The sequence below is a fragment of the Sylvia atricapilla genome, chromosome 1, assembly GCF_009819655.1.
Source record: "Sylvia atricapilla isolate bSylAtr1 chromosome 1, bSylAtr1.pri, whole genome shotgun sequence".
In the NCBI taxonomy this organism is placed as follows: domain Eukaryota; kingdom Metazoa; phylum Chordata; class Aves; order Passeriformes; family Sylviidae; genus Sylvia; species Sylvia atricapilla.
Genome location: NC_089140.1, coordinates 55,213,012 through 55,230,074, shown reverse-complemented (window position 1 = coordinate 55,230,074; position 17,063 = coordinate 55,213,012). Strand labels below are relative to the sequence as shown.

General features: G+C 39.5%; 1 protein-coding gene across 1 annotated transcript in view; it reads right to left on the bottom strand.

The window, feature by feature from the left end:
- The window catches only part of TNS3 (tensin 3), a 122,791-nt gene that overhangs the window by 11,659 nt on the left and 94,069 nt on the right, over positions 1–17,063 (bottom strand). Inside the window, exons 16-20 of the mRNA XM_066323113.1 lie at positions 11,664–11,835; positions 8,642–9,279; positions 7,933–8,019; positions 5,573–5,701; positions 3,176–3,271 (exon numbers count right to left, since the gene is read on the bottom strand). Coding sequence (XP_066179210.1) covers positions 3,176–3,271; positions 5,573–5,701; positions 7,933–8,019; positions 8,642–9,279; positions 11,664–11,835 — 1,122 coding nt within the window. The remainder of the gene's footprint in view (positions 1–3,175; positions 3,272–5,572; positions 5,702–7,932; positions 8,020–8,641; positions 9,280–11,663; positions 11,836–17,063) is intronic.

The following is a 17,063-nucleotide window of genomic DNA, read 5'->3' as shown; positions in this document are numbered from 1 at the left end:
TGCTTAGATCCTAACCTAAATGTTTGTGCTTCAAATGAAGAAAGCAAAAAAAATTACAAAATCACTACAAATACAGAAGTCAGTAAATTCTTTTCAACGCTCTCAACTTCTGCTACACTAAATGCAGTAAATTCTCACGAAGGTGGTTAAGAGCACAAGAGGTTACTTGTACTACATGATGAGGTAAAAAAAGCAACTTCTACCTCTTAGCCACCTAATCTTCATCATCTACTGTCTACACCCTCCTCTATTTTGTACTTCTGAAAGTATAAAAGATGGTCCAGGTAAACCTCTTCCATTCAATGCAGCACTGACGTACGTAGTATTCTCTATTAAATGATTCTTCTTTTTTATTCAAAGTCACTCCTGCAATTTGGCCTTGGTGTAACTGAAGTAATTCAACCTTAGTTATGTTTAATACTTAGCATGTGAGACTGTAAGGAGTGAGAGGAAGGCATAATATTCATCAATCTGTTTGTAAAAAAAACATCCTTCAAGAGCATTTACTAACAAGCAGCAAACATTATAACCACGTGCTGGAGAAAAATCCCAGTTGAACCAAAACCAACCTCATCTTTACACCAAAAATTTCTTTGAAACGGAAAGATGACCCAGTTCTACAAGAGTCTCACAGAAATGCAAAGACAGATTGATACTATTAGTCCTTCACTATCTTACCCATAAGCATGTGTAATAGCGCATCTACTTTGTGAAGCAGTTTTGAGGCTGTGTCCTGGGTTATAATGTGGGGTGTAACCAAATTATTTTTTCTACTCCCATCTACATAGTTCATGATAAAGTGTTAAGAGTGGGTTGTTTTCAACAGCTGCCCAGTGCCCACTCAAATCCTCAGACTGCAGGCTGGGTGTTAGATAAGGGGAAAGAGGCAAACCCTGCAAGGCTATGTTTTCTGGTTTTCACAATGAACTCAGCCGTGTTAACTACACTCATCCTGAGGGGGTTATCTGTGCTCAGGGGCCACCACGGACTCGAGTATTGCATCATTCCATTGTGAAACTTCCCACCCTGAGAGAGGTACCACCTGAACCTGACTGTGTATCATCTGCGGTTCTGGGGACTTGGGGCACCACCACCATTGCTCAGCAGACCCAGAAGAGGACCAGACCTTTCACAGGATCACTGCTTTCAACAAGACTGCAATCATCACCTCAACAGGACTGCAACCACTGCTTAATCAGACTGCAATCAACAGGGATGATGGCTGTACTCTGATTTTGTGAGTTTACACCAGTTTTTCTGTATCACTGCATTTAGTCTAATATTTTTTATTAAACTGTAACTCCAACATGCTCTCAAGGCACTTGTGTGGGGTTCATCTCTCACTGTGGTTTATTTTCAAAGCAACACAGGCTGTACACATTGAAAGATTAGGAGATGTTCAAACTAAATGACTAGTAGGGCTACATAGGTGCCTAAACAGGTATTCAAGATTGAAGTAGGAATGGACTAAAAATTCTGATTTAAGTCTCATGCCAAATACTGATAAACTTAAATCCACCTTTACTTTAAATACAACTTTAATTTCACATCTGTTAATTTTATGGTAGATGACCCTTTCACAGGTGTATTTGGTGTATGTGACAAGGCCTGTAACAGGGGGTAGGAATGCTGCAGGATGACCTCTGGGTAGAGTTCAGGGGCCTTTCATGCCAAACACAGCCTATTTCAGCAGAACCACTGCAGGACACCTATGGAAAAAAACGTTGAGTGAGACACAGCAGAGGGAATGCCACAGGCAGAGGAGAAGGAGATGCTCTGAGTATCAAAGTTGCCATCCCCCGCCCTGTAACCTTTGGAGGACCTCACATTGGAACAGATGGGACATTTTCTGTGGTTGACAGAGAGCACATGCTGAAGCAGATTTTTTTTCCTGCAGGATGGCTGCCTACAGGAAAAGGCAACATCCCAGGAAGGAAAAACTGGGAAAGGAATGAAGAGAGGAACTGTTCCGTAATGACCATATATTGTCATACCCACTGTAGTGGGCATGAGGAGTCTGGGAGGAAGCAGTGAAATTGAGCTTGGAAAAGGGGAAGGAAAAGTGTTATTTAATACCTGTCTTTGCTTCTCATGTTAAGGAAACTTCCCTGTCTGACCATCCAGGAGCCACTCTGGCAGTAACTCTTGCACCACCTGAGCTGGTACTCAAAGCCCCTTCACAGCTACACACCCCACACCTAAAGTCAGATGTTTCCTCACAAAGCTCAACCCCAAGTTTCCTTTAGCTGAGTCTCAGACTTCTGGATCCTTAAAATAATTTAATTTTGGTGCAACAACTTAATAACACAATAACAGCCTCAAACTAGGTGCCTCCAAGAAGAGATACCCTTACAGTCTAAGGGCAGGAGAGTCTGGGGGTTGGCTGCTGCTGCATCTCTTGAGTATCTGGTCACCTGGCCATACAGGCCCCTGGACCCTTTGTTATGCAAAGGGCCAGCAGGTCATGGCCTCTTGCCTGGGACACCCATAGATCAATCTGCAGTTTGCACTTCCAGCTTGCAAACCCAACTACCTTCACTGAATGTAACCCTCAATGTCTGACTACCCAAATATCGATTTTAATTGGAAAAACATTAAGATAATTTTTCCTAAGTTGAGTAGTTCTTTTGCCCTGTAACTGGTTAGTATCTCCCTGTCTTCATCTCAACCCGTAAGTTTTCCTGCTCTATTTTCCCCTCTTATCTTAAATGAGTGGAAAGCAAATGAGTGAACAGGTATGTAGGTCTCTGGCTGTTTGCCAGTAGAGGTATTGTACTTCCATCATACTACATTAGGTAGGCTGACATAGCATAATATACCTTGTGAATATCTCACTCTGGTGTCATTTTTAGCCACCTGATACGCAGCATAAATGTAACACAGAACAAAAGGTCTTGAATCAATTAGGATGATAAGACTGATCTATCTCAGCTTTCTGCAGCAACATTGGTAGTGGTAGACAAGTTTGACTGTTTGAAGCTTGGTCATATGCATCTGTGCCCTGTACATTTGCCTAATGTAAATACGTAAAATGCTCCTGGAACCTTGGAATGAGTTCCTAGAGAAGTCATCTGGACTCAAACAAAGTAGTCTCTCATTTGTATTCCATCCAAGTCAGCACTGCCAAATGCCAACTGTCTCCATTTTCTCTGTCCCTGTGATGCACAGTACTTACCAAAATATGGTTCATTTGGGCATCCTTTCAAGCGTACCCCCTTCTGAGTACATTCAATCAGAAAATGTCTGACAAGTTCATTTGACAAATCTCCAACTGTGTTGAAAAAGAAAACTCATGAAAAGAAGCAATTAACAGACAAGCTTCACAAACTAGATCTTTATGAAGCAGTTTTTCCACATTACACTACATGTTTTATGTATAAAATGAAAATCATACAGTTAGACCTACTCTGCGAGTCACAAGATGCACTTAAAAGGCCATTTTGCAAAAAACAAATAAGCAAACAGCTCACTTTACACAACCAGAGAAAATGGTTTTATATTCTTAAGTCACTGACATCCAAATATACACTAGTGTGCAAAAATGTCCAGGTAAGGTCCCAGCTACACACAGGAACAGAAATTTGGAAAATGAATGGTTAGAAATTTTGATGCACTTGCCCATTAAAAGAACTTGTATCCAAAGTGACAAGAAAGTAAAAGTATGAAAAAATATTCCAATTTCCAGTGACATTTCTGTTCAAAGACGTTCTCCAGATTAAAAGAGTAGATGTAGCTACACAAAGGTAATGACAGCAATTCCCTCAGCAAATTTTAAGATTTCCAAATTTCTGCAGTTTTATGCTAAGTCTCTGCTCCTAAAAACAATTATGTGAAGCACTAAGTTTTCAGTAGATTTTAAGACAGTTTTCATCTTATGAATCAAAGACAAACCAAAATTGCAGAGCTGGATGAAAAGAGGAGATTCAAAGTGCAAGAGACATGTAAAAATTCCCTCAAGATTTAACATCCTTTTAAACATATACATATACATGCAGACATAAAATTAAGACAACTTAAGTATTTCTTGACAGATGGATTCACAGTATTTCATACCTGAGTACAAAACTAATCCTTCTCCAAATAATTAGAAGGTTATTCCATACCAACAAGACAAAGCTATCAAACCATACAAACCTTAACAGAAGAGCTATAAACACATGTTTTCTTTGATCTACCAGGAAACACATCAAGGGTTGACTTTCAGGCCAATACAGATGAATACATTCATCTGGAGAGCAGAAATTGCTACACAAGAAAATATTGCACTGATCACTTTTTCAAACAGCATACTGTTTGCTGTTATGCTCTCACCAAGTTAAAAAAAAAAAAAAAATGACTACAAGGTATGTGGGAAAGGGAAGCCTGGACTAAACACTACAGGAAATGGAACCAATCTGTGCCTTCTGGGATTAAACAGTGGAAACCAAAAAAGCTAAGTATCATGAAGAATGCTACAGTCTCACTACTGCTAGCATAAACTGTCTCTAAAAGGCTGGCAGACTTTGAGTTTTCGTGTCTTCTGGACTTCACCAATGATGATAAGAAAAGACTACTAAAACCACCTACCAGCCACTTTCAATTTGCCTCCTAATTGTACCACCACCCCAGCACACCTACCTTGAGTTCATTAAGTAAGTCATTGGAGTGGTCCTGTTGATGTTTATTGGCAACAAAAGGACTACCTGGCAAGTTGTTATTAAAAACCGTTTCAAGAAACCAGATTAAAACAGATTCAAAGTATTGCTGTAATAGAGGTGAACTGCTAACCTTGCCCCACAAGAAGCAAATTCAAACCAACAGCCAAACAAACAAACAAACAAACAAACAAAAAACAAAAAACAAAACCAAACCAAAACAGCCAAAACCATACTGCCATAAAAACAGCTCTAAAAATAAACACTTTCCTGTAATCTTAGTTGCTTGACCTCACCAGTCATTATGTACTAATGAAACATAATAAGCTTTGTAAAAGAAAACCAGCAGCAAAAACACCCACTCCACTAACCCTGCAGTAGTACAAATGGAACCAAGAACACTACAGATGTTGGCTGCTGAGTTTGCATATACCAGTAAATGATTTCTGCATGTTCTTCTCATGTTATATTTCATAACCATCAGGCACAAGTTCTATATGGAGGCACTGGAGCTGACAGAGTAGGTGTATAAATCACCACTTCTTTTAAACAATTATCCTTAGGAATCTCTTCAGATTTATAACTGAAATAGAACTGTCTCAAAACAAAACTTTGCGATTGAAAATATTCAGCACTCCAGCCCATTGTAGCCTGTGAATGAGATGCAGATATTTGATTGCTAGGGAAGACCAATTGCTGAGATGACACTGATTTTTATTAGGTTGATGAGGTGCAACACATGCACAGCCACAACACACAAGTCATGGTGAAACCACATAGTAAAACAGGCACTGTATCCAGTCTCATTTAAGAACACATCAAACGTAGCCTACAATTCAAGTTGCACTTATGAGGAGAGGGGAAGATTCCAACAGCTTACTGCACACCAACAAGGACTACCTACTATATATAGCTTATTTAATAACATACAGAAGTACCTTTCTTTAACTGTAACACAGAAGGAGGTGGTGTGGCAACTTTCATTGCTAGCCCATAGGCCCCTCGGAATGAATGACTGTCTCGAACGATGAAAGACCCAGGTTCCTTTTCCTTGAGAACAGCAATGGCTGCAAGAGAATTCAGCAAAGAGAGAGAAAAACAGTTCAAGAACAATGCACACACTCAAAAAGTACAGAAGTACAAATGCATAATGAATAGGACACCAGAAGAAGTAAGATATTTTTCCCTATCCTCATTGCTGTAAAACAGAATACAATCAAACATATTTGTGGGATCTGAGTGGAAACACCTTGTCCACATCTCACAGATACTTATTTTAAAAGAAGCCTGACGTATAGAACCCTGATTTTCACTGATTTTTAAACTGAGAAGAGTGCTCAGGTCCCACCAGAATTCCTACAACAAGTGCAAGTGCAAGTCTACTTCTGCTTAGATTTTGTCTATTTGTTAAAAGACTGTATAGCTCTCTGTAATTCCCATACTGACTAGACAGTGCTGTTTTTCACTTCCTATTCAGACTCAACAGGCAAAATACATTCATTTTTATCCACCACCAACTTTTTGTCTCTTCAAAGCCACCTTACTGCCTTAGGAGTTTTAAAGTAAAGGAAGGAATGTAAGTGTTTATTTTGCTCTTTGACTTTGAAATATTTTTATCTGTATTCTGGGATCTCTTCTGAAAGTGCAGTATGAAGTCCTCCCCAAGAGGAAACACTTTCAGGGAAATTGCTGCTGCTTTGCACAAGTCAGTTGCAGTCTATGAAATCTAGTAGCCCAAAATTTTAAACTTACTTTGAAAACAGACAAAAAGTTAATCTAATAGTTGATTTTAATAAAATCTTTGTACTTTGCCTTCTTTCCTCTCCCATAAACATTTTAGAAATACTTGTGTATACCAGTATACTTTGTTTTTAGAATTTCCAACCATCAGCACACCTTCAGAGAAACCCTAGAAAAAGACCAATTTTGACGCTGGACTCCTGAACTGACTGTTCACACAGAATGTGGATATTATGCACACGGGCACAAAGGCATATTTTACAAGGCCTGAGCAATGTTTAAAAGCAAAGTTTCTTTTCAGGAAAAAAGGGGAAGTAAAAAAAAAAAAAATCAAGAAAATGCAGACAATTATCTCTTCCGTCAAAATGAGTAAAGCAAACATGTATGCACTCTATTCTCTTCTTCATCTGCAAGGACAGTGTGTAAGTTCATAGAATCATGAAAGAATGGCCTCGATTGCAATGGCCATTCTTAAAGATGTTCTTAAAGAACATCTACTTCCAATGCTTCTGCCATGAAAAGAGACAACTTTCCTTAGGCCAGAGACACATCCAACCTGATCTTAAACATTTCCATGGATGGAGGGCATCCACACCTACTCTGAACACTCTGTTCCAGTGCCCATCACAGTAAAGATTTTTTTCTAATACTTAATCTGTACTTAGTTTTAGTTTGAAACCATTTCACCTTGTCCTGTCACTAAATGTTGTTCTAAAAAGTCACTCTCCATCTTTTTTGAAGGCTCCCCTCAGGAACTAGAAGGTTGCAATTAGGTCACTCTGAAGCTTTCCCTTCTCCAGACTGAACAATCTCAGTTTCCTCAGCCTTTCCTCATAGGAAAGGTACTCCATCCCTCTAATTAAACTTGGTGGCCTTCCTCTGTACTTGCTCCAACAGGTCTGTGTATGTCTTTCCTGTATGCCACATGCAGTACTCCAGGTGCTCATAGGTATTCATTTTCACATAGGTAATAAAAGCTTTCTTCAGTTAACTCAATAAATACCTCAACATATAAAAGTACTGTATCTGCATCATACATCATAAACATGTTGTTCCATGGTAATGATCTTCAAGAAATAATGTTTGTCACTTGACATTGAAATACAGGCTACAAAACAACTGGTGGGTGAGAATGCTTTTGTGATGACCTAGGTAATGAATTATTCTGAGATCATGTCAGAACAGCACACACTTATACTCAAAAAGTTTCAGATAGCAGACAGCAGTTTGGTATTGTTTCATGCATACCTGCCATTTGAAAATCTGAAGCTTCACAACAAAGAGCATTTGTAACAGCTACCACAGGTAGACCTATATTACTTCATAGTTAGTTCAGTTGGGCTAATAATTTGTCCAATTAACCAAACATTTTTCAGGACTATTTGACTGTCCTCCACACTCAAAATCAGCCTTTCAACAAAAGAAACTAAGAGGGGCTGTATGTCATCCTTCTAGGTTTTATATTTCTTTTAGAGATTTGGTATGAATCTAAAATTGAGACTTTACCAACTAGCTTTTCTATGAATGGATATGTCAGAATATGTATGAACTGATATACCTTGTTCTCTTGAAATATCTGGCTTATACCAGAACTTAGATGTGTCCTGAACAAATTTTACAGTCACATGTTTATCAGCCGTGTTTTCTGTGAAATAAAAGGGAAAAAAATGTCAAGAATTTTTTTTAAAAACAGAAGCATTTTTACTTTCATTTACAACTTCTAATCACCATGATTACTCAAAAACTTCATCATTAGGACAGTTTAGAGAAACTGAGCTCTTTTAGAACCAGCAAATATAACACACACTAAAATCTAGAAGCATGTTTGAAGTTTCATTTTGCAAAATCCATAAAATATTAAAAACTTTTAGTTATAAAGCTGCATTAAATACAAATTTCTCAACAGGGCCCAATGAATACACATGCACATTTTTAACTCTTCTCTGCACAACTCTAAAAGGTGCAGAGAAGCCAGTCCTTTTTAAAAGAAATTGGACTCAACACTGGTCCATTGCAGTCTGACAGCTGAAAAGGTAGGCTGCTTAATGGCTGACTTCTAGGAAGCACAGGAAGAAATCTGAAGCCTTGTTTTCTAAATATCACATCCAAAGCCAGTGAACTGGCACCATTTACTGCAATCATTCAAGTCCTCTGTGCCATTTTCATTAGACTATTTTTTTTCTCTCCACTTTTAAGACCCATAAAATTCTTTTTATAAACTCACGTAAAATCTAATGTATTTTACATTTCTCTGATACAGAACCTACCTGGCACTGGGGAAGGGCTTAACATTATTGAGAAATCTGGGAGGACATTTGGGAAGGGAATGCTGATCGTGCTTCCACTGTGAGGGCTAGAGAAGCCACTTGAAGAAGGTGAGACAGAGGCACAGGAACGCTCTCCTTCAGAGGACCTCTTCTTCTCTGGAAGATGAGGCTGAGCATGTAGGTTCCCTCCATGGTGATGCAGAACTGCACTGTTCTGGCTGTTGTGTCCAGAGGCCACTGTAAGAAAGTTTTGTGTCAAAAAGTCACTGTCATCAGCACCTGCCACTGATGAGGTCAGGGTTTTAGATGTGCTAGCACTGCCTGTGCAGGTAGCTTGTGTCTTTTCTCGGAGGGAGCTACTGTCCCTGGTACCACTATAGCTCAGGCAGGCATGGCCACTGCCGCTGCTAATATGTTCTCGGTCTGGCTCTGCTGGTGAACTCTCCAGGTTGCTCAAAGTGACAACTTGCAGTCCTGGAGTTTGGAAACGAGACAGGAGAGAGACATCCTGCACAGCACTTGAAAATTCAGAGGGCACAAGGTAACCTCCTGGCTGCCTGCTGTTTCCCATTGAATACTGGGTTGACAGGGAAGCTTTAGAGCTGCTTTCAAGCCAAGGACATTCTGCTGCAGAAGAGCTGTCAAAAAAAAAAAAAAAAAAAGGCAAAAATTAAACTCAAAAATAAAACAACAGCCAAATCATTCCCTTAAAATGTTATCATAAAACTCATACTTCAATGATCATTGAAAGCAATGAAACAACACACCCAGGACAAAAATCTCAGGGTGCTCTTTGAAAAAATGCTGGACCAGGTAATGCAGCTGGATCAAGGGATTCCAGCCTTATCCTGACCAATAACTTCTTCAGTGCAGGTCATTATGTTCTGCCTTATCTCACCCTCCACCTAGCCGTGTTGACGGGATAGTTTCTGAGCTTGCACTGTAAACCAGTCCATGAAATTAAAGACAGCTAAAAGTACTTCTCCTTCTCCCTGTTTGAAGGGGTTAGTTTTAATACAAATCAGTTTAGTGAGGCTGTTTGCAGTACTGCTTCACATACAGTAGTCCTGATGAGCAAGAAGTGCTACCTGAAAAATAGCAGTAGAAGGCAACAATTTCTTATGCCAAAGCTGCACAGAAGTAGAGGTTTATGGAAGAAACCTGGCATGGCTATACCAGTTCTTACATGCAGAGTGCCTCATGCTCACTAGAATAAAAATGAAAAGAAATGGCCTGAGAAGGTGGTTATGCACCATCACAGAATAAATCAGCAACTATAATAATGGTAATAATACAGTAATACAGTTCACAAGGAATAACTTGCAGACCAGGTCCATTTTAATACTACTCATATTAAAAAAAAAAAAAAAAAAAAAAAAAGGCAGGTCAGTGGTTAATTTATTTGACAATGGAAAAATTCTGATATATAGAATTAAATATTTCAACAGTAAACGTTCTGTTTTTCTACTTGCTAGCAATTCTACCTGTTCAAGTAAAAAATAAAAGAAAGTCCTTCCAAACAAGAGAAAGTAAGCTCCTGATAAAATCAACTGATAAAAGTTTAAGTTGTCTCATTGCTTCTAAAAATGAAATGCCCTTAGGCTGTAGCTGGAAAATATTACTAATATTACCAAATCCACAGAGAACAAATTCATTGGGAAATGCAAAGGCAAAAAGCTGACATAAGATATGTATCAAAAAAGAAAGGATTTTTACTTAAAAGGTAGCTGTGGAAATGAATGCTAGTAGATTTAAACAGCTCAAATTAGAAAGCCCATTAAAGAAATGGAAGGTAAGCAAATTGAAAAAAACATTGCTGCAAGAAAAAAAAACAAAAACTCTAGAGCTGTAGCTATCTGCTAGGTGAAATTAAAAAAATATAGAAAAAATATCTAGAAAGAAGGGAACAAAATTTTCTAGATAAAGTCTGAAGTAGGAATGTAAACTTGATAATGACTGAATTCCTTGATAAGCTTTTAATACATATCCACTTGTAATTGTTACATTGCCTCCTCTGCAGCAAACACCAACATATTTTTTTTCTGTCTTATAGTTCACATTCATAATCACAAAACCAAAATATTATTTCACAGTCTCAATACTGACTGAAAATGAAACCAACTGGATTGGAAGATAAACAAAAGATAAATAGATAATAACATTCTTGAAGTACTCACTGAAACGGACACTCCTACCAAAAGTATTTCCAAATACTTACTGTGAAAAAGTAGCCAGATAACCAAAAATAAGAATAGGATTATTAGCCAGAAAGGAATGTTTTTGCAGAGTGATAGAGAAGGTAACTTCTTCAGGTGTAATGTACCACCTTGTCTATTGAGTAAATACAGTGTACAGCTAATGCCTGATCATGCATTTTTATGGTCTTCTGAATATTCTAAAAGTAATTAGGGACTCCTTGTTTGTTTGCTGTTTCTTGCCATTTCCTAGCTTATGCTGTAAGCTCCTTTGGACAAGGATTACTTTGTAAATTTACACTATTCACACTCTTGTCCAGAGCCCTACATGTTTACCACAATAGAAGTATATAATAATAAAATTTCTAAGCCTGCTGAGCAGTTGCAAGAGAATCAGCTATACACTACCTACCAAAGCAAATCTACTGACATTTTACTGACTAAAAACATTTGTCGGCACTGGGAAGAGTGCTCCTCTTCTCTCATATACAGCTTATTCCAATGTGAAATTTAAGGACACAGCTTTAAGTAAAACATCAGAGAAGCCAGTTAAACACACAGAAAATATATATATATATATATATATATGAGCTTGTGCTAGCACAAATAACGTAGCTAAGCTATAAAATTCTATTTGTCTTCCCACTTATCTTCCAAGTTGTCTGTGTCCCTGACATAAAAGTAACACCTGCGTATGTGCTAAAATCCAGCCGATGGACAACATCCCACCTCAAAGTTCTTGGAAAACGGTCTGCAATGAAGATGCAAGTGTAACATCTTAGCTGGGAATTATCATTAAACAGTCATGTAGGATGATCTTTTCCTACCTTTCTGCCCCTGGAATAGGACTGCTACTTGCAACAGTACATGAAGATGTAAAGCACTGCTGAAAGGAGGGATCAGTCTGCATGTTGGCCCTCAGCAAAGAAGAGTTATTGCCCACGGTGCTGTCAGACATCATCATAGAGAGGTTAATGGCTTCCGTGTAACTTTGAGATTCTGCAGCAAATAAAAAAAGGAAATGCAAATTTAAAAACAATGTGCATTTTTATGAACCTTGTACCAAAAACAAGCATTTGTAAAACAATATTTCGTAAACTAAGATTATAAGGAAGAGTTTTCGTTTGTTTGAACAGTAGGTATAATTTCACAAAATTATGTTGCTTGCTGAAAACATCCAGCAGGTCAAATAGCAGAGGGAATAGAGATTACTGAATTGCTACACTCAAACTGTTCAATCAGTTCTCCAGAATACACTCTCTAGCCCGAAAGATGAGAATGGACCATTTGTTCCAAGATGTTCCTCATTTCACAGTCCACAGTGTTAATCAGGTATGTCTAGTCAAGTGCACCATCTGCACTTAAAATACCAGTAGAAAATTGTGTGTCCTGGTCCCAGCCACGACAGAGTTTAACTTTTGCAGTATGCAGTAGGGGGCACATGTCCTTGCTGGGGGTGTGGGGAAGGGAGTCTCTTGCAGGAAGGAAGGGTCCCTTCTGGTTAAGAAAGCATAGCAGAAGAAGCAGTGAGGTGATGGTAGTAGCAAGTTGGATGGAGGGTCTCAGTTATGCCTCAAGTCAAGCTCTTCGGTGTGTGTTTTTGCATGTGAATCACTCTTTCTTTTCTTAGTATTGTTGCACTTACTGTTGGTTTTCTCATCTCATTGCTGTTTCAGTAAATTGTTCTTATCTCAACCCACAATTTTCACTTTTTAATTCTGTCAGCCCACTCAGCCCTCTTGCTGAACAGGGCAGGGGACCTGGTGGATAAGAACACAGATGAGGCTGAGGTACTCACAACCTTCTTCATATCAGTAAGACAGCCGTTGGGAACCTCAAGCCCCTGAGACCACAGAAAAAATCTGGATCAAAACATACTGTCAGTGAAGGAGAACTAAGCAAAGGAGATCTAAAACAAACTGGACATATTTGAGTCAATTGGAGACTGAGAGGTTGAACACAAAAGAGCTGAGGGAGCTGTTTGATACCCTGCAAGACCATCCTCAATAATCTTTAAAAGGTCTCAATCACTGGGAGAGATTCTTAAGAACAAGAAGGGAGCAAGTATCACTCATTCCCCCAAGAAAGGTATGAAGGATAATCCAGGGAACTGCAGGCTTGGTTAACCTAACCTCAGATTCTGGAAAGGTGAGGGAGCAACTAATCCTAGAAACCACTTCCAAACATGGCAGAAAAAGGATTGAGAGTTCTCAGCACGAATAATACATATCCACTGAGATAACTTTGTCTAGTAAACCGACTAGCTTAGTGCCTAAGGGAAGAGAAATGGATGTTCCTTATATTGACTTTAGAAAAGCTTTTATTGTGGTCTTCCATAATATCCTCAAAAACATGCTGACAAAACAAGGGCTGGATAAGTGGAAGTGAGAGCTAATAAAACCTGGGTGAGTATCTGGGCCCAGAGGCTTGGGATGAGCTGAACCAAGTCCAGCATTATAGCCCAGGACTGTTACTAGGATCAACAGTCTTCAACATCCTTCATTGACAACACTGATAATGGGATAAATTTTAATCAGCAAGTTTTGCAGACAACAGAAAACTGTGAGGAGTCATTGGCAAACCAGATGCTATTTAGTGCTGCTATTTAGAAATGAGAGAAATGGGACAAAAAGAATCTTAAGCTCAACAAGCAGAAATACAAATTCCTTCAACTCAGAAGGAACAATCCGTGGCACCAGCACATGTTACGGGCTGACTGGCTGGAGACAGTTCTGTGGAGGAGGACTTGGTGGCTCTCATGGACAATGAGCTGATCATGAGCCAGCAATAAAACTCCATGGCAAAGGTGGGCAGTAGCATCCCCACCTGCATCACAAAATGTTGACAGCAGGTCAAGGGAGGTGATCCTTCCACTCTGCTTAGCACTAGAGGCCATATGAAGCTCTGTGCCTATTTACAGGCTCCTCAGTGCAAGAGAGACAGGGATTTGCTTGAACAAGCCCAGCACAAGATCACAAAGACACCATGACTGGGGTTGAAGCATCTTTTATAGGAGCAGGGGCTGAGTCCCTGACAGCTGGGACTGTATGGCCCAGAGAAAAAAAAGCTCATGCGTATTTTATTACTGTGTATATAAACCTGATGGGAAGCACGAGTGCCTTCTGCTCACAGGATGATAAAAAGACACAGCTAGGGTTGAAAGGCAGTTTAGCAGCACAGAGAAAAAATGGTTTACCTGTTGTGTTGGTTTTGTCCAGGGTAGAGTTAACTTTCTTCATAGTGACTGGTATGTGGCTGTTTTGGATTTGTGCTTAACACAGTAAGGATAATACAGAGATATTTTTGTTATTGCTGAGCAGGGCTTACACAGAGCCATGCCCTTTTCTGCTTTTCATATTGCCACACTGGCAAAGCAGCTGGAGGTGCATGGGAGGTTGGGAGGAGACAAAGCCATGACAGGTGACCCCAACTGACCAGAGGGATATTCCAGCCCACATGACATCATGGTCAATATACAAAGTGGGGGGAGAAAGGAGGAAGGGGGGAGAGGGGACACTTGGAGTGATGGTGTTTGTCTTCCTAAGTGACCATTACATGTAATGGGCTCTGCTCTCCTGAGGATGGCTGAACACTCAGCTGCCCATGGGAAGAAGTAAATTAATTCCTTGTTTTGTGTTGCTTTTGTGCATGGGGCTTTTGCTTTTCCCTCTTAAGCTGTCTTCATCTCAGCCCTTTTTACCCTTCCAATTCTCTCCCCAATGCTAGGGGTTGGAGAGTGAGAGCAACTGCACTGGGCTTGGCTGCTGGCTGGGCTTAAATCATGACACCTGTGGAGCTACAGATTTCACGTGTGACTTTGTCCACACCACACAGACAAAGAAGCAAAACAACTCTAACCTTTATTTTTTAATAGCCTGCAAACAGCACCAGAGTAACTGGTTTCTAAACCGACTGAAATATGAAATATGTTCAACCTAATTATACCAGACATAAAATTATAGGATATAGTTAAACAGATGCATTTAGATGAGGATTAATGTGGATGCTATTACTGCAGAGCTTTATACAGAACAGCTCCACCTCGTTTTTTAGAGGTACACTTAAATAGCCAGTCAAGCTCTAATGGGGATTACATTTAATTATCCTATATCAGTATTAAAAAGTCAACACCTATTCACATAGGTCCAGGCTCAACCACACTGTTTTCCATGACAGAAGACTATAATACTACAAATGCCCATGCATCTGAATAGCTTCATTCACCTGAACAGTCCTACTGACCTCAACACTGGCATTACTGAAACTCAGTAAGACAAGATGAAATAATCTCTAATTACTGTCTCTTGAGTTGATAGACTTCCAAAGAATAAGGGAGAGGGAAAAAAGAACTCATACCCAAGGAAGCCATGGAACAATTCCATTCCTACAAAGAATTAAAATCACACTAATGCATCTTTTCCATAAGGAAATCTTCCTAATGTCTTAATCTTCCTAAAAAGCCACTGGAAACAAGCCAAAATGAATATTTTCCTTTCAATTCATGGCAGTTTGGTTCTGTTATTACTTCAGTGAGGACGGTGCAAGGTACTTGAAAGTTATGTCTGAGACAGGAAAATCTGCAAGTTAGTGCCCTGATTATAAACCATCTGAATTCATCACATAGCACACACTGTACAGAGCAGACATTTAAATGGATGAGGGAAATAGAAAACTGCCTTTTAACAGAAACTGTCTTTTAACTGTACCATTACTTTAACTATATTCATAACAGCCACAGAAGTGAACTTTAAGGAAATACTGCAGAAATGTTTCGTGTGAAAGAGCTACAGAATCTGTGTTTATCTGCCAGATCCGCTACATTACAGTCATCGTCATACTGGTACAGAGTCAGAAAAGCTGGCTGCACAAACCCATGTTGGTCAAGGTAGGCTGGTCAAATTGACGTATGAAGACTACTAGAGCCTCTCCAGAAACACAACTTTGACCAATCTCCAGAGACCAGCATTTGACAAAGAATCTCACGTGCAACAGGCATCTCATCTCTGCACATGAACTTGCCCAGATGCTTCCCAATTACACTGCAGGTTGAGATGATTCTGCTTCTGAATGCAAGATGTTAATGCATTCCCCACAGGAAAAGGAATTAAAATCCCAGGCGTATCTCCAGATAGTTGCTTGTTTTTATGCCTCTGTGTCTTTTCTCCTGATACTAGACTATACAGAGGAGTCACTGGAATCCAGTTATCAAGAGTCTGGGGGCAAGAAGGGTAGTGGCACTCCTGAAATAGCTTAAAATCTCCCACTCTAAAATGATCTCAACTACGCACATAAGAATTAATCTAATGGACTTACACAGCAAATTCCACTCCTTCTTCGACAGCACTTGCTTGAATAAAGGGACCAAGGCTAGATTCTTCCCTGTTTCAGGCCTCAGATTGTTGCCATTACCTTTAGAGCTCCGTACACTGCACGAGGGAAGGACCCTATCAGGCTCACAGATGCATTTCACACCCCATTTTCACAGGTGTAAAATACTAAACATGGAGTGAAAAGCCACTGACAGCCAGACCTGTAAACTGCAGAAAAAACACAAACTCATACAACTCTTCCCAGGCTAGAAACAAGTATATCTTAACGAAACTTCCCATGAAAGCAACCTTGTTTTTACTTCAATTAAAAACAAACCTGCTGGATATTTCAGCTATGTCCTCTCATTGTCTGATGTAGAGTTCACTGGTCAGCTGTTAACCCTTTATCTCATGGAATCAATAATTCTGCAATTTCATAGCTTTTACAGAATTTACTAGCCTGGTACATTTGACAAAAAGCAAAACATTACCACTTCTTGGTTCAGGCCCCTACCATGCCATTTACAGCTGTGAAAACACTGGCAATGTAAAAGTGTGGCTCCCACTTCAAGAAGTGACATGACAAAGCCAGGATCATTCATGTTTGTATGTTCATGTTATATCCAGGTGCTCTTCAAGCACCCAGGTCAGACCTACATTTACTATCGCTGATGATCAACTTGCAAGGCAGGACCTTAGAAAGGAGCTGGATTCTTTGCACCATACCCTACTGAAAAATGATATTAAGGGAAAAAAAGAATATTAATTGTGCCAACATGCAAGGCACAAAAATATTCAGCTCATTCTTCTACTTGGCAGCAACAGGTAAATCCTGTAAAAGTTGCAGGCTTTTTTTCAGTTGTAAGCAGAAACTGCAAGGGTGTGCCGACAACACAGCCATATAAAGTAAGATCTTAC